Source organism: Fulmarus glacialis, unplaced genomic scaffold (assembly GCF_000690835.1).
Source record: "Fulmarus glacialis isolate BGI_N327 unplaced genomic scaffold, ASM69083v1 scaffold38090, whole genome shotgun sequence".
NCBI classification, from domain to species: Eukaryota; Metazoa; Chordata; class Aves; order Procellariiformes; family Procellariidae; genus Fulmarus; species Fulmarus glacialis.
The window spans coordinates 63,697-87,950 of NW_009190501.1; the positions used below are offsets into that span (position 1 = coordinate 63,697).

At 38.4% G+C, this 24,254-nt stretch overlaps 1 protein-coding gene across 1 annotated transcript in view; it reads right to left on the minus strand.

Annotated features, from left to right (window-relative positions):
- Nucleotides 1-4,469: 4,469 nt before the first annotated feature.
- The window catches only part of EBF2 (early B-cell factor 2), a 37,021-nt gene continuing 17,236 nt past the window's right edge, over nucleotides 4,470-24,254 (minus strand). The window contains exons 5-10 of the mRNA XM_009585653.1: nucleotides 18,933-19,021; nucleotides 17,764-17,829; nucleotides 17,485-17,662; nucleotides 15,823-16,008; nucleotides 14,079-14,246; nucleotides 4,470-4,998 (exon numbers count right to left, since the gene is read on the minus strand). Of these exons, the coding sequence (XP_009583948.1) occupies nucleotides 4,967-4,998; nucleotides 14,079-14,246; nucleotides 15,823-16,008; nucleotides 17,485-17,662; nucleotides 17,764-17,829; nucleotides 18,933-19,021 (719 nt within the window). The 3' untranslated portion in view covers nucleotides 4,470-4,966. The remainder of the gene's footprint in view (nucleotides 4,999-14,078; nucleotides 14,247-15,822; nucleotides 16,009-17,484; nucleotides 17,663-17,763; nucleotides 17,830-18,932; nucleotides 19,022-24,254) is intronic.

The following is a 24,254-nucleotide window of genomic DNA, read 5'->3' on the forward strand; positions in this document are numbered from 1 at the left end:
CTCTGCCGCGTGAACTCCCTTACTGGTCAGAGCACTGGAGCTGCAAAGAAGCGTATTTATGCATCCCAGTGACTAAAACATGCACTCTGCTGCAAGAGGGAGTAGATGTACTTCAGACTTTTTTTCTTAGGAGCCAACGTCACTCATCTCTGCAGCGTAAGCGTCATCGTTTGCTCAGAGTTGCGCACCAAGACAGTGCCTGAGACAGGACCAAGGAACAACCCCAAGCTGAGTTCAGCAGAGTCCAAGAAAAGGCCAGCATTAGTCAGTCTGAGTTTTGTTCTTTGATTTTGTGCTTTGACCAATTGTACACTACTAACAAAAGGGGAGGTTCCCAAAAAGGAAGCTACAGCTATCCTACCTTTGACTCCTTTCCTCCCCAAAAAAGGACTAAATTCTCACAAAGGTGTTGTCCACTTTGTTAATCAGCTGTAATAAAGGAATGGTCAGAAGAAACCGTTACTATCTCAATTTGCGACCGGCATAATCCCAATCTGGCTCTACCAAATTGTGGATGGACGTCTTACAGACAAGCATGAAGGCTCAATTTGAAGAACTGTCACATAGAATGTAACTACCCTTTTTTTAAAGTGTTATTGCTGTACCAGTACCTTGAGAGACACATAAAGACGATAAAGAATAAAGGATATTGAATACTCTGAAATTAAGATAATTCCCCCCCTTGTTTACAGTACAAAAATTTTATTTTTTGTTAGGATAATTTAAAGTTTAAAACTGAAGTAGACATATTCATTTTACAAACAAGATATTCTTCCATAAGTAGGACCATTAAAAACAGTAAACAAAAAAAGCTATCTTTACAAAAGCTCTGTGCATAGCAACTTCATACCGTATATAACTGACAAAGCAAAAACCCAAAAAAACGACCAGCCAACCCCAAACAAACCCCAAAACTATACAGTAGGGAGAAATGAGGCCTTAATTTACAGAAGGGAGAAAACGGTCTTTAAAAACCATGCATATTGGAAGTGTGCAAAGAAATAGGGAGCGTAAGATGCTATACCAAGATAAATAATGAAATAAAACATACTCTTTCAAAGTTATGATAAAATTTGTAGTTACCTATCGCAACACTTTCGTCTTTCTAGTGGCAAAAAGGAAAGCTGTTAGGGAATATTAAACAGCAATAACTAAAAGAGGACAGATTTGCTTATTACATTGAAAAAATCCTTACACATAAATTTTTACATGACTTTTCCTTTTTGTTGGGTGTTTTGCCACTGCCAAAGTCCTTCTTTCATGTTCAAGGATTTCTGATTGTATTTATTTACACACATTTTTCTTTGTAAAGCTACCAGTAAGTTCTACACTCATCTTGAGTACAATGATTTCCATGCATGAGCAAAATCCGTGTTCTAAATCATTCCTATGTTGAATTTTTTTCATTTGTTTGGCTCAAATCAAACCAGAAAAAATCATTTTCCATGCTTACATCAACATAGGCAGCTACATTTGTTTATCTTCCTATAAGTACTTGAAGTAGCTTCCTAGGAGGTTTTCTTTTTCATTTGGACTCATGGCCCTCCCACTTGAGCAACTGGACGGAGCTAATAAAAATAACTGAAGTGTGAAAGGAATGTCGAGCATTTCAGAACCTTTTCTTTTTTTAGCTATTTTTTCCCTGAATCTTCCCAAGACTTCAGTGATATTTTTATGTGCTTATGCTGACTAAGAAATAATAAAAAAAGAAGGGTGGACAATTAACAGAATAGCTTTTTCCATGAAATGTCTCAATTTTTTAAATTGGAAACCTTTGTGACTGAGATTTTGTAATGAAAATCTTATTTGTTAAAAAAATGTGAGAGGAGTTAAGGTAGCAAGCTGCTGCTCTTCAGCATGTGGTCTAGAAATTCCTAACTATCTGGAATATTTGTTGGGCACAGAATTTTGAATCTAAGCAGAGATGATAAAATTTAAAAAGTAGCCTGTACAGAGAAAGGCTGGGGCGGGGGGGAGGGGGGAGGAAATCCACCATCTTTATGCTTTGGAGCTCTTTGGGTTTTTTTACTAGTTCAAAATGGGGGAAGGGAGATAATGTATCAGAAATGAGCCTGGTCCATCAAGATTTTTTTTTTTTTTTTAATCTGGGACTCAGTGTAGTATTCACTGAAATTTATAGAAGTCTTAATCCCAACTCTAATAATCCTCAATCTATTTTTTTGCTGTATGCATGCAGAATTCCAAACATGAATTTGTACCTCCCACTCTTAGCCTTGCTGGGATACCGGTACCTATAGAATGTATGAAATACTTTTTTGTTGGGTTTTTTGTTCTGAGTAACAATGATCAGGTCAGACAGGGCGCCCTGTTGTGTTACCAGAGGTGAACGTACAGCAGTACACAGTTACAACCCCAGACTTCTTAACACCTGTGATTCTTTCCTATTTCAGAGATCACTCGCTGACCTCCAGTGATTGCCACTTCCCTGATGGCATGAAGGGCGTGCAAAGAACCTGCAGTGTCAATGAACTTGCAACCATAACTAATGGTGAGTTATTTTATTTCATCCTTTCTGGAACGTAGACACTGTCACCTGACTGTAAGACCCTGACTAACTATATTCATGCTTCTTAAACCCACATTATTCCCACCTAATCTCTCTTTAAAGTTGCTTCTAATTGCCATTTTTGCTGATATGATAAATTGGGCCTTAGTTTTAGAAGACAGTAAAACCCCTCCACCTTTTAAAAACTGAACTCAATAGCACTGAAAAGGCAGCTAACGAAGTCCCTGCCAAAACCTCACAGCATAGTCAGGAGTAGTACAAAGCCGCTTCCCAACAAGCGTATCATCTTTAGGGATGATAGGAGTAGCCCAGTTTCTTCGTCTTTCCAGTCCCCCGGCTTCTCTGCTGTGCCGCATTCTGGTTAAGAAACACATCCTGTAAACCTTCATGTGTATTAAATACATTCCGCTCATAAGCTGAACTCTACGCTACACTATGAAAACGGAGCTTCACGGAGGACCTGCTCTCATGCAGTCTGCACCAGAAGCAGGCTCACAGGCAGTCAGCTTTCCTGCACTGGGCGATTTAAAGGGACGATTTTACAGGTTTGCAAAACGCAGTCCTGTGCCAAAAGCCTGTCCATTAGGTGAGGGTCTATCAAGTCATATGCCACACACACCACCAAGCCTCTTGGCCACCAATCATTGCAGCTGGATTTGAACCATGGATCTAGAGAGAAGCTTTCTAGTCTATTACTAATCCAAATTAGCTCCACAACAGCTGCTAATGAGCTCCAAATGACCTCAGCCACGCAAGTTGTCAGTTGTTCACCATCCTGAGTCCAGTACTGAATTGAACATCTTCTACCATATATAAGGATCACCAAGAACACTATTTTACTTACCCATTGATAAAACTACTGGGCAAATGGACAAGTACAGTTTCAGGGGCCATATATTAAGGGTTTATTTATTAACATAAAGATGTTATCATAGGAACAACTATTCATCCAGCTATGAGTCATGTGTATTGTAGCGGGGTGTAAGTAGTGTAGCTGATTTTTTTTCTCTGAAAATGGCTTTCCAACAACCACGTTCTTTTGAGTGGTCTCTGGTTTAGTCAGATAACTAGTGATTTTTTTTATCAGACTTGTTCTCACCTTCCAATTTCAGGAGAGGAGATGCAAAGGAGAACTAAACTTTTTAATGCTAAAATGCAGAAAAATTCAAAGCAATTGATTACTTCTATGAACTCCAATATATAAATGGAAAATACTTACCATTTTTAATGACTCAGGATAAAAGTGCATAAATTATTCAAATACATATTTACCCTTTATAAATGCACCCTTAATATGAAGTATAACTGAACTTAAGGAGTTCTAACTACGTGGAAAAACAGTGTGTTAGAGAACCCTTTCCCTCCTAATTCATGCATTGAATCTATAAAATAAACTCAGTACCTCATGAAAAACCTGATTCGTTCAAACCCCGAAGTGCCACTCATTTGCCAGCAGGGTCTTTGAAACTTACCAGTTAATCTTAGTACCTGAATATTTTAATTGAAACAAAAAATGGAAGGGGGAAAGATGAGGAGGATGAAAATTCATACATGAATTAGTGACCTGTATACCACAATGTATGTAAAAGTTTCTGATGATTTTCTTCATCAGAAAGAATCCTATACATCCTTGCACATGAACTCAGTAAGAGGGAAGAAGTGAGGAGCAATTGCAGCAGTAACAATATATCTCAAACTTATCACTACATTTTTGCATCATTTTTCTTCATTGTACAACTGGAGGAAAAAATCCAAAAAAGGGTTTAATTTCTACCTCTACATACAATAAGTTACAAGTTTATTTATTTAAATAATTGTAAAACATCTTACATTTTTTAAAGAGGTTAAACTATAAGCAAATACACACATACACCAAAGTTCCATCATTCATGTCAGTTTGTCCTAGAAATTCTTTCATGCTGGTACCCTGTTTTGTTGAATTTTTTTCTGCATAAACTAAATCGATATCTGAAAGGCTCCATAGAAAATAGAAACTTCAACTTTTTTCCCCTACAAAGTAAAACAAATTGTATCCAAAATATCAAGCTTGAATCATTTTGCCAATTTCTTTCTCCTTTTAATATTTTACAAAGCTTAGGAAGGTTTCATGTCTTTCAAGAAAGACTTTGCATTTCTGATTCCGTTCTGCCAACTGTTGTTCATCCTGGCTCCTGGCTGATTCTTCATTCACAATGTTTTAGGAGTTGACGTGGTTGTGTCAGAAATATGAAACAGGTAAAAGATGCAGACTTCTATCTTGTCCAATCCATAAAAAATGTTCCTTTTTTTTTCTGGGCCTGGCTTTCCCCCAAAAAAGAGCTTGTAGTGCTATTTTTTTCTTTTTAGTGGTCCATCACAATAAGTAGTTTTGTGCTGTAAAAGAAAAATGAAAAAAAGAGGAAAAAAGGGAAGAGGGAGAGGAGCAAAGCTGCCTCTTCCTTACATCGGGGGAACGACAAGACCAGTCATGGCTGAAAAAGAAAATTGACAAAGATGAAATTCTGGCAAATTTTTATGGAACAAAGTATATTTGAGCCCTTCACCCTTCTGTGTGCAGCCATGTATTGCAGCAATGGCCTTATTTGCAGGTTAAACTAGACCTCAAGTTTCTTTTAATGTTTTTATGCTGTAGTAAGGACTAAGATGGTGAGACTGACAATGACCACAGACAATGGACAATGTGCCATTTCATAGTAAATTCACCAAAAGCCAAGGCCCATTGTGGTTCTTAAGTGGATAAAGGAGATAGATAGAGGATTAATTCAAGTCTCAGTACATGAATTTTCAGAAATGCCTAACCATTTTTGGGTGCTTATCTCCTGAGACATGTCCTTGGAGATGGACATTGCTCAGAACTGTTCCAAAAAATTCAAGATTCTCGTGCTTTCTCAAGTTGAACACTCCAAATCATTCTTGAAAACCAGAATCGAGCAGGGCCTTCTGCTTCCCACTCAGTCGCTTGCGGAAAGGGTTTTGTTGTGAGTGAGGAAAGATGTGAAAGCAAATGGGAGTTCGCCCATGCACTGCTCCCGGGACCTAGCCAGAGAATTACAAGTCCCGATTCATTGGACAATGACCAGAGCTAGGGTTTGCTAATTCAGTTTCAGTGGAAATAATGGACCAGCCTCTCTTTCTCGCTTGGTTTACCCCGTATGTCTGAATCACTGTAGTCTTACCTGGCACACTCCCAGAACACTGGGCTTATGTAAATTATTTATTAGTCACTCTCACTGCCTTTAATTGCAGCTATATTCTTCATAACTGACAACAGCAACATTTGAAGCTGCTTGGAACTGGTGCTGTTCCCAAAGGTTTTGAGGGGTAAGTTAAGTTTATACGTATTTATATAACAAATGAGTGAGTCATATTTTCAAAGGGGCCTCAGTGCAGTGCGAGGTCCTAATCCTGCAAAGATTTATGTTCACTGAAATTTGTGGGATTATTCATGTGTTTAAAGCCCTGTCCTCTGAGAATTAATTTCACCCTTATGTTCATAGTGTTTAAAAAAATGCTTAGGGCAAGATCCTCAGCTAACATGACTCTTTTATTGGAGCTGTGTTGATTTTAAACAACCGTGGATATGGTCTATGATTTAATACAATAGGAAAATAAATATTTTCATATTTTGTAACTGACTAGGGCTAGAAGTCCCTGCCAATTTTGGCAGATAGCTGAAAGAGAAAGTGAAACCAAACAGTCTTAAGTGAAATATCTACTTTTTTTAATTGCTTAGGAATTTGCTGTTATTTTTCAAACAAACAGGCAATTTACATAACCCTAAATGAAGTCGGTAAATATGTGTATGCCTGGTTTGGGGGGGGGGGGGCACATGAGAAGAAGAGATATTTTCTGTAACACTAAGGAGGCTGCTCCTTTCCTTCTCCTCACCCCCAAAACCAAAAAACGATCCCAACGGTAGTGTCCCAGCCTGACACTGGAGAGCCTTCTCCCTGTGTATTAACCACATGCCTGCCTTTCTGTCCTCTAGAAAAGAAAACTTAAGTCTTGGATTGATGCCCTCCTCCAGATTCTGCTGGGCTGGCAGAAGAGGTAAGTGTGTGCCCTCAGCTGCTCACCGCCATCCCACAGGTATCCCGATGGAGCAGTCTGTGTGAGCGCTTCCTAATCTGCTTCAGGCAAAACCATCCAGGTTAGCGCGAAGAATTTAAACTGTTTGTCTAAGGTAACCCAGCTGGGTCTTTCGCCTGAAGCAAATAAAGGAGCACTTACACAGACCGTGCCTGGCTGGTCCGTACCTGCGGTAATCTTTTCTCCTGGCATAGGCAGAGTGTGGCTGTTTGGATGGTCTGCGCAGAGAGGCTGCAGTCCCTGGTATAGCTAATGTGGTTTCATTTGAGATGCGCAGGGTCTGTTGCCAGTGTAGTTTAAACTCCGTTCCCAAGGGGGATAGGCCATATTGGCATAAATGCTTTTTTCTGATACTACTGTTACCAACATTATTTTCATTTTTTTAATCAAGGAAAACTTCTTCCAGCAGATCAACGCAAAGACCAAGCCTGAGTTTCTGCCATGTCTCTTCAAAAATATTTTAAGAATACTTGTAGATGCAGCATTTTGGAAAGTTCCTTAAATGGAAGGGAAAGTACATTTTTACTGTATAATTAAAGATATTATTTTATCCAGCAGTCCTGGACTCAAACTAGTGATGGCAACAGCAAAACTGCCACCTGCAATCAGGAGGCGTATGTTGTTACCCCTGGGGTTCTGGTGATCCCTCTTTTGCCTCCTTTCCTTTCCTCCTGAGCAAGCAGCAAGTCCCTGCTTCCCTCTCCTTACTTTTGCCTCCCGCCCCAGCCCAAGTCTGTTCTGTCATTCCAGGTTGTAGGTGCTCCAGCGCAGCAACCATACTTTGTTAGGATGGAGCTGTTAGGATGGAACCTGCCCATGGACCAATTCAGGTAAAACTGTAACATAACACAGAAACGACAAGCAAAGCCTAATTGTTTCACTGGCATTTCATCCTAATGTTGCAACTCCACCTCCTTCTGCAACAAAGAACAAGTAGGTTGAGGAATATCGGCTGGCATTCTCACCTGTTTTTCCACAGCCCATCTAAATGGCTTTGCTCTGAGGTTCTCTCTCTTTTTACATACCCTCATCTGTCCATTTCCACCCCACCTCCACTCCCCTTTGGGGCTGCACTGTCAAAAGCCTATTCCCAGCCTGTATCGCTCTTTATTGAATGTTTGTGAGGTTTGGATTAAGGTCTTACACTGCTAGCAAAGCTGTAATTATTTTTGCCTGTATTACTAGATATTGAATCGATGTAACTTTTCAATAAAGGTGGTTCAATGCAGGACACTCCCTGATGAGTTGGGAATATAGAAACCACAGTCATTATCCCAGAGGGTCTTTTTTTTTTCTTGGAGGGAAATGGAAAAAGAATTAGAGATGAGCCTTATTGTATTAACCTTGACAGCTTGCAATTATCAACTGAAACACTTGATTAAAATTGTCACAAGGTTGGAGAATTTTTTTATAAATAAATAATCAAACATGGATAGTACCCAGATGCTATGGTGATAGGCACCTTTAATGGGTGTAATTAATAATGATCATAAGCCTAGTGTATACAAGTGGCCCCTGAAAACGCTGTCTTGCTTTGTAGTGGAAAAGAACTCTGCAATTCAAACAGCCGTTTGGTAAGAACCGCTGCATAAATGTACACATGCTGATCTAGTTCTTCAGGTATCACAGGTGCTTTGTTGGTGTCTAGATTATGACCTGGTTTAAAAAATATGCTTTCTAGAGAAGATGGGCGTTGAGCATTTTCAATCACTGTCCTGTAAAACATCTTGATCTCTCATTTGGTTTTCCTCTTTTGCCACTAAGTTTCCAGCAAACTCCAATCTCCAATGGTTCTACAGGTCTTTGAAGAGGCAAATGAAGTGCTCCAGTGGTGCTACTCTGAGCATCTTAAATGAATGTTCCTACCCTGCAATGCCAGAAATAACTCTTTGCATGAGCTGTCCTGTATATAAAGGTAGGTTTGCACATTGCAAGCCCCTGAGCCATTGGTGGCAGAGCTAGCTTCTGTGTAATTTGGTCTAATAAAAGGTGCAGCTCATACCTGCAGGCTTCACCTTATTGGTATCTCTGACTCCCATCATGGCTACCACTAGAAAATGTGCAGTTTTACTTTCAATATTAAGACCACAGAGACATTTGTAAAACAATGCACCCATTTATTATCTATCATTTATTGTTATGTAACTAATCAACTGAAAATGATAGAGAAAAGAAAGGATTTTCAGAGGAAAACACGGCTGGCTTTCATTTAGCAGAAAACATCAGTGGCTTGGATGAGGGGCACCATCCTCCTTTATACTAGAATGTGAGTGAGTGAACTAAATTACAGCTTCTGTGAAGAACTTGCGAAGGATGGTTCCAACTAAGACACTAAGAAGTAGTCAAAAGCTTCAAGTATTTCCTAAAGAATTTCTTTTTATTTTTTTTTTTTCCTCCATAGGAAATTAACACTTTTTTTTTTTGCAGAAATCCTTCTGTATTTGGATATAAAATTTTCATCCATCCATTCATGATCATCTAACCACAGACAGGTGAGATTTTTATAAATAAGCAGTGGTTTTATCTCTTTTACATGATAAACAGGTTAAACCATATTTTGTGTAACATGTTTTTAAAAAATCGAGACAAAAGCATTGATAGCTAAGAGATGGAGAAGTTAATTTGGCCTCATCTATTGAGTTGCATTGATGTAGTTACTATCTCACCATGGTGCTAAGCTGTATATGTGCAAAAGGCTGCCTGAACAATTATTTTGATTTAGTTCAAGTTAATTAGGAACACCCTTAAAATCAAAGTATGTGTTTGCAAAGTCATATATGCATTAGTTTAATTATTAAAGAGCACAGGAATGTATAGCCACTCTGCAGTTATACATTTTTCCAATTATACTAGAAAGTGCCTAAGTTTTCACCTGCAAAGGAGAAGTCAATAGTGAATCTTACCCAATATCCTCTTTTTTTGCGACACCTAACAGTCTTGAATATTTTCTTCCATTAAAAAAGGAGCTCTTGTCTAGCCTGAATAAAGTCTGTGACATATGATGAGCTACTAAAATTAACATCCCATCAAATGAAAGATAGGTAATTAATAGTAACAGGAGATATTTTTGTTTAGTTAAGTGTTAGCAAGAAGTTTTAAATATCTCTCAAGGTTTTCATTATTTTGAAGCAGTCTGTGTGGCTTACATCTCTGCCAATAAACTGGGGAGAAAAATGTACTTGATCCTTCCAATGTATCAAATTTAATCAGATGACAGATGCATATTTTTCATGCATATTGACATCATGTATATATCATTTGCAGCCTTTGGCATACTTAAATCACTGTCTAGGCTCTGGAATCATTCTGATTCAGGCAGAAGCATATTGCTGAACATTCCTAGTGTGGAAATGGCCCACTTATTTTTACCTGGTTAGAATCTCTGTTAAGAGTTATTTTAAAATGCTGTGTCTTAAGTGTTGACTGGAGCTAGGCTTCGACATGGAACAGCAGGTCAGGCACTGGACTGGTAACAATCAGGAACCACTGCTTTGTAAATGTGAGCCAGCCATTCCATCTGAATCCCACCCGTTACAAACTTTTCAGAGCAACTATTTTTCTCATTACCTGTTTGCACAGCCTTCTAATGCAAGGGGACTGGAATCCCCAGTGCTGTTGACACCCTCAACTTTGTCAGGACAAGATACTAATAATTAGGGTCTTCAACTCAAATACCTGTATTTCTTTAGGGAATAGTGCAGATGTCCCCTTGGCTAAATTGAGGCTGTTCCTAAGGGTTTCAGATTTCAATACCTTTTAGATTGGCTAGGATCCCGATGGTTAATGGAACATCTGACCTTCTGGGGCTTGCCTGCTATTCCTTGTAACTGAGCTTGCATTTTTATGTTGAGATGTGCTGAGCTGGCCAAAGGTAATCTGGGCAGTCAGCGGTCCATGCTGTTCCAGCAGTTTCCAATTTGCTTGCTTTTCCCATCAGCTGCCTTCCATCTGAGATGAGTTGATTAGGCATTTGTGTACTTATCATGCCGTGTTGCGTCACGTCACTTTGTATCTTCCCGGTGCCTTTTCTAAACTGCCTTGACATATGACATGAATGGAGCACACAATTGTTCTGATCAGGATCACCTGCTCTCAATTTGGAGAGCATATAGAAGTGAGTGGTGTCCAGTATGGATTGCTGCTTGTTCTCTACCTATCATGTCCTGTTACACGGTAAGAATGTAGAGCAGATGGCAGGTGAAAGAGGTAAGCAAGAACACATGGCACAGGGGGTTATCTGAGGGTATTCCACATGTCTTGGCTGTGTTGTGCAGCCCAAAGCTGAAAGTCAGGAGATATGCAAGTTTCGTGCTTAGCTAATACTTTTGAGTTACAGTGTATTTTCTACCAGCTGTCCTACTGTCTCCAGCAGCTTTTAAGCATTCACCAAGACCTTCCTCCCAAAATACATTTTTGGAAAAAAATTTCCAGTGGTACTGTAAACTGCCTGGAATAATGGGCAGTATGTAAAATGCCTGGAATAATTGTACAGCTCCTTCTGTTTAGACTAGTTTTAATCTAGGCTTCAACACTGCTGTGGTTAACATATGTGGAAGCTATATTCTAGATCTCCATTGCTGCTTGTAAGTAGAGTGGCATGCCCTGAGGTGCTGGTAGTATTTCTAATATTCTAATATATATTTCTAATATTTCTCATTGCAACAGGATGCAGTAACTAGGATGGAGACTGTATCACCAGGAAACTTTTGCCTTTCAACGAAAGATGTAGCCAAAGTACATTGCAAACATTACATTAAAGCTCAAAAAATCCCCATTGGGGAGATGTTTTCCCGATATTATGGGTGGGGAAATTGAGAGGTAATGTCAAAACACTTGCCTGACGTGCTTTGGGAAGCAGCCTGCATATACTTACTGCTTGCTCTGTGCTTCTGCTATTCTATCTCCATCAGTATTTACTGATGCATAAGTTTGATAAATAAGTAAATAAATAAATAAACAACATTACCAGCACATCTATTCTTAGTTTATAGCACAGGGTGATGGCATAGCAGAGGAGATTAACAATCTCCCATTGCTGCAGCATGGTAAGTCCATTCAAGAAGGCTCTTTGGGACCCTCCTGTTGACTTTCTGGCCACATCTGTCTGTCAGCACTGTGGGAACGTTAATTTGGATATCAGGCTGTTTGTATCTGGATCCGTTCCAAAGCATGTGCTCCCCAGCTTGCATCAATTTAAATATTTCAGTTGGAAAGAAGAATTTGCATCTATGGCTGATATAGTTAAATAGTTACAAAGACCTGGCATAACAAACCTTGGGCAGACGTGTTCGGCTCTGCGAAGCAACTACTACCTTTGCTGTGAGTCACATCTGTTGTTGCTTGTCGTTGCAGTCTGACTGACAAGTCCCATTGTACTAGGTACTGTATCTCCTGAAAACTTATTTATATAACAGCTGTAGCGTATTACTGTATTTATTTATCAGGGTGTTGATGTAAAAGGAGATATCCCACAAAGAAAGGGATATGGTTAGTAACTTTTGTATTGGTTTATCCATGCACAAGTTTCTGCATCTCTATACACATAAGCTATTTCAGTAAGTAATCATAACCTTAACTGATAGATTAATCCTGAACATCTCAGGAGTGGACTTTTGTCAGTAAAAATGCATGGATGGGAGGACTGGGTTTTTAGCTTAGAGATTTTATGTTATGCTTAATATTGAAGTTCCATTTTTAGAATCCCTTATTGATTACTAATTTATAGATTGGCTAAAATACGCTGTAAACACTAAATGGCATGAATGGTACCATCTCTAGTACTTTACCTGTTTACAAAAGGGTTAAAGAAGAGAGAAACGCTCGCTAAGCAGAGTCTTGAGCAGACAGGACAGACGTGGTAGGTTAAGGAAAAGTATTAACTTAAATAAAAAGTCAGTGGTTTTTTTTAGTATGTCCTTTTCCTGTCTCCCAGAAACAATCTGAGTAATTTTCTCTGATTTGTGATTAGCACTACCTTAGGTAACTTCTTAACAATTAGACCTTCTCAACACAGAAGTTAGACAAGTTTAACTTTAAAGCAGACTTAAATCTATTCTGAACGCACTGATTTGTCTTTAGATTATAGCACTGTCCAACTGGCTTAAGCTAAACAAGCAAACTGTTCTTAAGTTGATAGGCCTTCCTAGTTAAATGTTTAACTAAATCAGTTTAAGATTACATTACCTTGGAGCAGTTCCTTAAAACAGCTAAACTCTCTCTTTTTTTATAAAAACGCAGTGAAATCAATACATCCCTTCGTTAGCTGATACAAAGAACACAGCCTCCCCGCCGCCCCCCCCAAAAAAAAAGGAAGGAAAAAAGTTAACTGCAGACCAGGTAGGCATGATGACTCTTTAGACACCATGATCATACAAAACATTAACAAAGATATAAACCCATTTCTAAACAGTTTGGATAAATAGCTACAACTTTTGGGCCAAAAAAAAGTTTCTATACCTATAGTTTAAAAAATTGCTTCAAATCCTTCTTTTCATCTTCTTTAAACAGAGTGGAAAAGAAATTATATTCTCTGTCAACATGATACTTGTGCATTTACATGGGCAGATCAACGTTCTTTCATTAATGGGGAGAAGATGATCTTAGAGAAGCACAGTTTCCTGTAATTGGGGTAGGGGAAGAAGCTGTTTCAGATATATAGCAGAATTCTGTAGGTTAGCTTTTAAAAATGTAATTGTTTTTGTTCAACACACTTAGAATTTCCTTATTATATAAAATAATCGCAGTTTATGTAAGTCCCTGTGGCCTGGCTAAGGATTTATAATGCACCCAAATCAACAGGTGCGGTTTGTAGGGCTCATTTTAGAATTACCACTGGCTCTTGGCATGGCTGAATTCCCAGTTGTGTTTTCTGTGGTATCTCTAGTGAAGTCTGAAGGAGCCAGATGACTTCTCAGGCCCTATAAAGGCTTTTTTTTATGGAGACTTGGAGCGTATTTATGTGCCGCATGCCCCCCCACAGCCTGTTAAAAGAAAGAATTTAGTACAGGTTTCCATTCTTATCTTAATACTCACATTTGTTTTGCAGATCACCTTTAAAAAGGCTGTAAATGTACTACAGGGCTCAATTCCCGGTATGAGCCTAAACCTTGCAGCAGGTTTCAAGACATTGGCTGTTATGTACAGAGCTGTGTATTAACTCTGCAGGGCAGACGTTTGTTTTACAAGTCCCTGAAGCCTAAGGAGAAGTCATTCCTTACAAAAGAGCTGGTATTGAAATGCAGCGTGGGTCAGATCCTTCTTGGTATAAATGGGTGTCCCCTGTTGTTTTAAAACCAATAGACAAAGCTTGGAGCATTGCTTTAATCCAGTTGGATAGGGTCAGATTTTCACTACTGAGTCCTGTAGTATCAGTGTAATGGTATTCAGATGATTACTGTATTTACCTAGACTAACGCAGGGTGCTTTACATGTGCAGGCTGAATATTAATTGTACATTTCTTACCTCTAAACCCATTTCCATTGCCACTAGAGCAGGCAGGAGAAGGAGACCCTTGGGGTCTGATGACAGGAGCAAAGGCACTCTTCTGTTTGACAGCAGGAAAGACGGAAGAGGAGAATGGAAGGATGGAAGAAGTGCTGGAGGAGCCAACTGTTGGACTTGAAGACATTACTGCAAAAGAAAAAAGGGAATCCTCATCAGAAATACAATTATAGAAGTTTGGTAAAACTGCTTAAAATGTCTACCTTCTGATTACTCATTTTACTTCTTAAAGAAGATCTCATTCTCACATTGACTAGAGAGGTAGTTATATTGAATAGTTCAGAAAAGAGAGTGCTTAATTCTTTTAAAATGAAGGGTGAGGATATCAGAAAATGGTAAGTCATCAAGGGAGAGAGAGAGTCAATCTGAACAAGCAGCAAGACAGTAATGGCGTGTCCACATACAGTCTGTGCTTTGGAAATTGGGAAGGCCAGTAATTCCTGTGCCCTCCCCAGCTTTTTAAAAATGAAGATTTCCTTGGCTGGAGTTGAGGGGAGATATTTTAAGCTGTTGCTTAGATTTGAATCTAAACTGGTTTCTTTATAAAGAAGTATCTTGCAAGAAAAAGTCCCATTATGTGTGTCCAATAGCTTGTTAAGCAACTGTTTGCTTACTTTCCAGAAAAATATCAGCTATTTCTCAGCAAAACAAGGAACAAATAACGTACTTCCTGTGGGTTCAAGTGCATCCCCAAGTCTCATGGAAGTATTAGTTTGAAATCAGAATAACAATATACTGCAGACCCAGTCCTTTCCTTATTGAAGTCAACGGCAAAGCTCCAGAATAGGGGAAGTACCAAAAGTATCCGAACATCCTTTGAGTTGCACCTTAGCCTTAAATTACAGCTCAGACTGTGAGGATATATTGTTTAGCAGGTTTCAGACCAGCAAGGCGCCTTCATCATCACTGCGAGTGGGTCAGTCCTTATGCAGATAACGTGAATGTAAATAAAATAAAGTAATATTTTGCAGGATACCAGGTGTTTTCTGGAAAGGCATGATCCGGACATTATTGGGAGCTACACCCTCCGTAAACTACAGTGTAGGTAAATAATTAAATAATAAGTCAATAAGTAAATAGCTGTTTAACTGTTCATCCTCATATATATCTATTACACACACACACACTCTCTTGCCAGAGGGAAATCGAGGCATGAAAGGAGGAGTGACTTGTTCATGGTAAAACTAGTAACTAGAAACGCAATAATACTAACTTCCAGAACTTAATTCCATCGTTGTTATATTTCTGGTTAACAAGGTAATATAGTTTCACAGGAAATTAATGCACAATTCAGCTCTCAGTTATTGTTAATGCAGGTCATACACATAAAAATTATTTCTGAGTGGCTTTTAGATAGGATTCGGAGTAGTCTCTATGCTAAAAGCGATGGCTGCTTGCTTAATCATCTGAAGTTGTAAATTGTACCTCACTTCTCCTTGTGGCCTTTGCCACTTAGGAACCTGTATAAGGATAAAAAGTGAAGGAAACACAAGTAGGATTCAGTATTCCTCTATTCTTCTTGAAAAATGGGAACATTTTGTAGTTCATACTAAAAAATACCAGAACACAAATCAGAACCTTTTACAAAAATCTTCACTAAATCTCGAGAACTTCTTTTGAAAGACATCACTTGCTGCATTTTTTGATGTGGTAAATTAAATTAAGCAGGAGCAAGAATCAAATATAAAAGAGGCAAAGCACATACATCCATAGGGGGATCCTGTTGGAGAGCCGTTGATGAATCCAGGTGAGCCTGGAACGCCCAGGTTAGACATGGGGACGTTGCTGTAGCCGTTCATGCTATTGCTGGAAGTGCTGTAATTGGACTGTTGAGGTGTGGAACTGGAGGAGTAACCTCGGGGTGAGATGCTGCTTGTATTACGAATGTAACCTAAAAAAAACACATTTCAAAGCATGTCAATGGATTCGGCTTAAAACTTTCTCCTGTATATTCCCTGCTTAAATAAATTACTTATTTAAATCCAGATTAATTAAAACATTTAAGCAAGTACCATTAAATTCAGTGGGTTTTACGCACATGCTTTCAAGTTAAGCAATATTAAGTTTTAAAACAAAGTGGGAAACTAACTTTTTGAAGTGAACTAATATATATTTATCTAATCAGATTTGTTAGAAGCTGAAATTTGTTCTAAGACCTGGAAAAAAATGTGTGTGCTTATCTTTTTCTGAGGTAGAATTTTTAATATATGTGGGATTTTCTACAGTTTTAGGGGGGAGATTATACTTTTCAAATTATTGATGAATTACAAATAAAGCAAGCGCATTACTAAGGGGAAATTATAACCCATATATAGTTTGCAGCTTGACTTTGAAGATACTTTACTTGGGGAAAAGAATAAACTGGATAAGGAAAAACCATTTTTTGTCTTAAAAAAAAAAAAACTCAAATATTTGAGAACCAAAATTTAGCCTCTTTTTTCTCCAAAAGGAGACTTGAAGAACACTATAGCTATCAGCATTAAAGTACAAGGCAATTACTACAGCTGCAAAAGAATTTTCCACAGAAAAGCTTTCATTAGAAAGATGTGATCCAATAGCTACTTTAAAAGTGGTTACCATTTAGATATCAAGTCAGGTTATTTCTGCCCATTTATATTATGAAGTTCTAATGCAGGGCTGGTAAGACCTTATTAAAAAAACTAGCAAAACTATCTACATGATGACTTTTGACATGGCATATGTAATATTAACTTCATAAGACATGGTTTTACTGCCTGAGAGTGTTAAACACAGCTTTCATGCAGTCAGCCACAGACTGTACGTTGCTGGAATCGAGTGCTAAAAATCAAAATATTCAAGAGTCAGAAAATGCCCAAAGTTTATATTGCTCCCATGATGTATTCCTGTTAATATGTCATTTTATGGCGCGTTTTCCTAACAATCAGTAATATATCTGGAGTAAATGTAATACATACAACACATGCAAGTTGGTAAAATTAACACTGACGAAGGAGCCTTAAAAAAAAAAAAAAGGGAAGAAAGTTCCCCACCTCTTTAACTATGAGAGGTTTTTTTCAGTTGCTCTCCTTGTCTTTCATGAAAACAGAGATATAACAACAACAACAAAAAAAGATACCGAGCGGAGCAGGGAGAGAATTCAGAGTGAAGTTGGTTTCAAAAAATACTCAAAAATTATTTCAGCCATAGCTCATCTGGTGACTGGAAGCTGGTGCAGACATAGTATCATCCAAAATGGCAGCACACATCCATTTCTAATGCTGACAGTTTAAAGCCATCTTTCTGTTCATAAGCTGGGCAGGTAGAGAAGCTGAGAAACTACTATAGAAGCAACTGTGATTCAATTTTTCGTTGTTTAAATTAACACTATACCACTTGCAATGCTTACCTTGGTTGTTCCCCTGTGTTGACTCTGAAATGCTGACTCCTAACTGGCTACCATAGGAGTTAATTCCCATCATACTGCTGTGAGCAGGAGAGCTAGACAGCGCAGGGATCTGTGCAGGATTCCTTGGTACACTGTAGAGAGCTTCTGCGATGTCTGCAGCTCGTTTCAGAATGATGTCCTGCAGAATGAAAGGGACAAGTTCAGAAACGTGCTTGGAGAAATTTTCTAGTGTTTATTACTACACCTGAACGTATACCACTCCCCTGTAGTCATTCTGACCTGGTTGTTATGTGGTGTTCCATACAGTGCTTCAACTAGGTCAGCAGCTCGTTTCAACAGCATTTCCTGGAGGACGAGCAGATGCATAAAATTGACATTTTAACAGAAAAGGATTTCAGTGCAAATAAAACCATGGGTTAGTATTTTCTGAAGTGACTAGTGTTTGTGTGTGGTCATTCTGAAAACTGCGTCCCTTAAAGAGCTGTTATTTGCCACTTATCTGAAAAATTGAACCCTTTATGGTATCTCAAACTAGACATGCAAAATCATCAGCCGCTTTGGAAAGTGTTGACATTTAAGAGAAACATCAACCGGCACGGGCTGTGTTGTGTGCCCAGTGCTCCATCTTTATCTTGGAGCTCTCCAAAGTCCTGAAGCTGCTTTCAACGCACAAGCTTCAAAAATGGAGACAATTTTCAGACATACCCAATTTAAATAGGAACTCCATCCCTACTGAATTTCAATATATTCTTTTGCACAGACACATAAAAATCTGATTACTCTCCATGTCCATTTATTTTTTCCCAATAATGGTAACCAAATAAATAAAACACTTTAGCTGTCTTATGTTACCTCTGGTTGTAGAAAAAAAATTACACAGTATACTATCTGAATACAATAGTCTTTCATCATGCAAAGATTCTAATAGGTACTTTTGGTACTGCACTAAAATCCAGTAATATAGTCATTAATGCCACTCTCATTGTGCTAGGTGCCACATCAACACAGTGTGCAGTATTACGGATACATAAAATCCTGAGTTGTTTCAATACATGCATAGTGCAGTTGTTGCTTTTCAACAGAAAAAGTTGAGCTTTAAGTGTTTTTTACTAAAAGATTCCCTTAAGATTAGACCTCTGCAACCAATGCTTTATGTCTATCATGTATTATTTATGTCCACAGATTTGGCAATATGGATAAATGCAAAGGACCATGAACATGAACTGGGAAGGTATCTGCACTGGACTCTCATTTTAGCAGCAAAAGAAGTTCACAGTGTTTGAGCTCTAACAGATAAATGTGGGTTCTACATGATCAAATTCTTGTTTGGACCTACAACTAATTCGTGAACTTATGTTCAGATGTAGTTGTCATTTAAGATACAATTTTGTCTCTTTTGTGAAAGAACATATTTAGTGGGCTCAGTGAAATGCTTAAAAATATTTTACCTTAGCTAGCCTTTCAGGGTCACCAGGATGTCTTGGGATGACCTTTTGCAGTCTTTGGAAACCATAATCTATGGTAGGTTCATTTAAAGCTGAAAGGAAAACAGAAAAAAAAACCCCGTATTGTATGAGTAGATACCTTTGTATGTCTCTTAAGTTGCATTACCTAAGAACGATGGATTTCACAGCTTCACCACGGAAAACCTCTCCTTGCCTGCGTTCCTAGAAGGTGTACATTGCCTACTGGTCAGGCAAGCGCCCCGATCACTGTGTGTAAGACAGGCTGAATAGTAAGCTAAGCTTTACAAGAACTTCTGCATGAGGATCCCTAATCTCTTTTCAAAGGTCATACTTACTCTTCCGCTAAGAAAGCTGGAACACACAAGCTATTAATGTTGGACCGCTTTATACAGACCAGGTCCCCTGACTCCTGGTACCCCAACACCACCCATTTAATTGTAAAAATGTTTCTGCCATTATCTGTATAATGAACTGCATGGTGCTCCTGGACAATCAGTGTGTCTGTAATTTGTTAAACAAAGAATTAGTGATATCTTTCTACTTACAGCTAAGCCTTGAAAGAATTCTGATGCATATACACACGCAGCATGCACACACCCCCTATGCCTGCTCATTCTGGTGGGCACAGCTGAACTGAATGTACATGCTCATTTTATGCCAGTATTCCAGAAAATGCATTCAGAGGCAAATGTTGAATGTTGAAGCAAATGACAAAATTTATGTGAATGCTGCATGCTATTTGCAAAACTTTTAACTGAAAGTATTCCAAAGGTTTACACTAGTGAGTTTGGCTTACTCAATAAGGGAACCAAAAAAGCATGACTTCTGCACTTAAAACTGCTCCAGTTTCCAATGCTGACTTCTCACCGTCTATCAAAGGCTGAGTAAATATTTTGAAAGATACAGCAGGGAAGCACTGTCACAAAATTCTCCTTTAAGGATGAATGTAGTTACTCTGGACAAAACTGACAATGGCAGTAATATAGCAAGTTATGGTACAAATGCAAATTAGAACAGGTCTTCTACTATGTTCGTTATACAGTCAGAAATCAAGAGTACCGTATTTGCTGATCTAATAAATACATTACACACACAGCCCCAACATTTTGCCATCACAAACTAGGGCACAGCTATTCATTAGACACATTAACTTCTTCAATTGTGTATGGCTATTATGCATACATAGCCACTTCACTGTAATGATGTTAATCTCTAGTGGATAAACCAAGATATTTTGACCCAGATCCTCAGTTAGTAATAGCTGGTAGAGCCCTACTGGCATCACTGATGATTTCACAAAACCTCAGACACTTTAATACTCTCTACTATGAAATCGTGGCAATAATAATCTAATTTCTGATTATTCGAAGTTAAACTCCAAATTAATGCAGAAAACAAAAGTCAGTTCTGTAGCATTCTACATACTCATAGGCTTTGACTGCCTCTATTACATTAGGATTACTAGTGTTTACTAATACAGTTACAGGTATGGTTTTTTAGAATTTCCTTATACTTCAGAATGTGCATTATAATTCAAATGACACATTCATGCTGAGAATCTTGCTAAGAATTCCATGATGCATTTAATAAGTAACATATGTAAGTCCTTTAGCACTATGCTCATTCAGTGCTAGCTTCTTCTATCCTCTTGTATCATTTGTGGTTCTACTGAAAAAAAAAAAATTTTTTTTTAAATAACTGGTGACATCAGCACAGCTGAAAACACCTGATTGCAAGAGACACTGATGGCACTTACTGACTCTTCCAAAATATACTCAGCACCTTACAGGATAACCATCTCGGACACCAGAAGAATGAAACTATCAAGTGAGACAGACTATTATACTGATCCAGATTCTCTGTTTATCTGTGTCCGTCTTCGGTATAACAACATGAAGGTAAAAGGTCATATTCCCCACTGAGATACATTTTATATTTACTCTTTATTAAATAATTATGGCATGGCATGAAGTTTAAATAGTACAGGAGATAATCAAGTGGGAATTGAGTAGAGAAAACCCAGACCTGAGAATTTAGTCTTGGCTATACTTAGAATGTCTTTGCTCTCCACTGGGAGCCATTCTGGTTTGCTTAAGGAGTTTAATAATACACATTTCAACTGCCACAGAATCTACATCCCATTTGGGAAGAGGGGTTTGGGGGGGGCAGGGTTTTTTGCCAATAATCCTGAGAATTATAGGCCAATTCTCTCAAGAGCCTATACATCATTATGTGCCATTTCTCTTCTTGATTACAAGTCTAATCAGTTAAGTTATATATCTTAAACTAAGCAAAAGCAATGTAAAATATATAGGAATTTAAACATGTATGTATACATAGTTCACTAAAAATAGCTAATGGGAACATACAAAATGCTAATTCAGGAAGAAGAAATTGGCTATTATTCAACAAACATTTTTCCAATGTATTGACATGGACGATTTCATTCTGATAAATAGCAGCAAATAACTTCTCAACAACGTTAAATTGTTCTAAGAACTCAGCCATTTTGAAGCTGTATATACTATGTCTTGCGGCACAAAAGGTTTTCTGTACAGCTTGCAACAAAATTGCCTACTACTAGTTTTACTCATTAATGAAACAAAAATATCTCTGTCATGAAATCCTGTTAAAAACCAACATCCAACATTTGTAGAAGTAAATGGTACCTTTTCAACTGAAGGGCAAGATGTAGAATCCACCAGCAAGTTTGAACAGCTTCACCACAATACCACTTCCACTGAGAAAAGAGCTACTGGATCACTAGTGATTTATCTATGTATTACACAGAAATATGCCAAAATTATATCCAAATGCTTTTGTGTTCATGGATTCAGAGACCATAGAGGGGTCCGACACAGAAGCAGGCTGCTCATTATTTCCTACAAATCAGATATCTGAAATGAAACCCCCAAGAAAACTGATTCGGGTACAGCAAAATCCCTTTGGCAACTCTCAAATCCAGTATTTCAGGCACAAGGGGTCTCTTGAATTTCCCAAAGCATAGTTTAAAAAATTGTGCAGGACATGATATAATGTATGCAAAAAAAGAGCAACCATCTAGTGAATAAACTAAATTGTCAGTCTATAAACGTCACTCTAGCATACTGTTTTAACAACAAACAGAATTGTTACAGTCAGCAGTAGGGAGAGGTCTAAATGCCCCACAGCCTGCCTGACTTTATTTATGATGAGGCTTAAACAGAGTATGGCGCAGTGCTTCTTCTTTTATATTCTTTCTTACCCTCCAAAATCCATGCTTTCATTTTAAATACAAGTCTCCAGCTATTATGACTCACTGGAATAGAAGAAAAAAAAATTCTCACACTTGAGCAACTGATGCCATGACATCTGCCTGCATTTGCAAAACCTGAAACAACAGCTCAGTGCCATTCATCTCAATGGGGACTAACTCAGATACCGAATGATAACAGTGCTGACATTTAAAGTATTAATTATTTCACCACACATCAAAGCATGTAAGACTGTTGAAGGAAGATGATGTTATGAAGATCTGCACAATTTACCATGAGTGACAGCTCATTCTGATATTGCCAGTGTACGCCTTAGGGGATGTGCACTCTCCCTCTCCACGAACCAAAAAAGGGCCACATTCAAGGACCTTAGCAAAGTTCTGCAGCTCATCTTTGCTTTACTCCATGAAGTAGACCAAAGGGCAGCAAGTCCTCTGTTTGCAAAGTATGAATGAGAAGAAACAAAGCATGCATACCTCTAGAAATATCCTGAACCCAGAAAACTGAGCCAGAGGGAGTGTAGTATTTGCAGTGTGATGCCTAACCTTCTTAAAGATGTTAACATAGAGAAAAAGGCACGAGTGGCCTTAAAGGCTTGAATTCTAACTTTGCACTACTGACTACCTTCACTCAAGCCAACAGTGAAGAGATGCTTGGTATTCACCCTACAGAATAAAACATTTCCGTGTTCCTGGCTACAGAAGCTTACTTGCTATAATCATTCTAATCCTGGGCTTGGGAGGAACATACATACTGGTCAGCCTACTCTGATGGGTACATTGTGGTCTAGAGTTGGAAGGATGCTGCTAGAAGTGTACCACCAGTGGTCCTGTGTTATATTTGCTGTGTCAATAACAGCTGTTCCAAACACCCTACTCCCAACACAGCGTTGCCTCCTATTGCATGTGTCTTTCATAGGCTAAATCAGTGGTAGGAGCTGTTCTCTGCAAATGCTTTCTGTCACATCAGTTGTGTTCTGGCCAAGTGAACTCGCTCTTCCCATTTGTAGAGCTCACTGCATCCTTGTAAGTGTTGTTTCCCACAAGCAGATAACAAGACCTTCTCAAATCTACTTACAAGCTTTAGCAAAACAGTACCCTCCTATCCTTGGTACCTGGCATAGAGACTGATACAGTACAATCCAGGAGTCCAACATATCCTACAGATTATTTTATATTGCATTGCTCTGACAAGTTAACCCCTGGAGGATTTCTGCTCAGCAAGGAAAATTATGTCCAAAATCTCCCTGATATACACATTTCCAGGTTAGCATCTCTATGACAAAGTAAATGCAGAGCTGTGATCAAACTTAAGATATGAAAGCCTATGAGACATATCCTCAGCTGGTGTAAATTGATGTAAGCGTTATTAAAGTCAAGGGAACTATAATAGAACTACCAACAGCGGCAGAGAATTTGAATTTGTGTAGTATTAAAAGCAGAATATGAGGCTACTGCTAGATTAGCAGCAGAAAACAAATGTCTTATTATTCTAAGAACAGCTGATGAAAGAAAAGTAATTCAGAACATGGAGATGTATGTGTAACCTGTATTCTCACCAGATTAAGGTACACAAGGGGACTAAATGTTTAGTTGCAGTGTTTTAAAAATAGACTTTTTATCTCTCACTTTAAGTATATACTTAACTACTAAAGTATGTAAGTTGGTTCAGCAACTGCCATTAGCATATAACAAGCCATTTCTCTAGATTTTTGCTATTCTCTGTAGTATACCGTTGGATATCCATAGAATCCTGTTGCCTTCAATCTTACAAAAGTTTTCCATCTGGGAACCTTATGGGAAAGTCCACACATCACATTTCGGCGATGAGAGGAATTTGATGGCTGAGTTGTAGCACCCTGAATGATAGCACTTAAGAGTGGAAACGCTGACAGAACCATAACTACAGCAATGCTAGCACAGCACACTTTGCAAGGAGCCTATTATAAATACACATTACAGGACGCATATGAGCTCCCATAACAGCTCCACTGTGGCATTTAGATTTACCCTTGAAATTTATATCTAATTTTTATATTCATCTTTTCAAC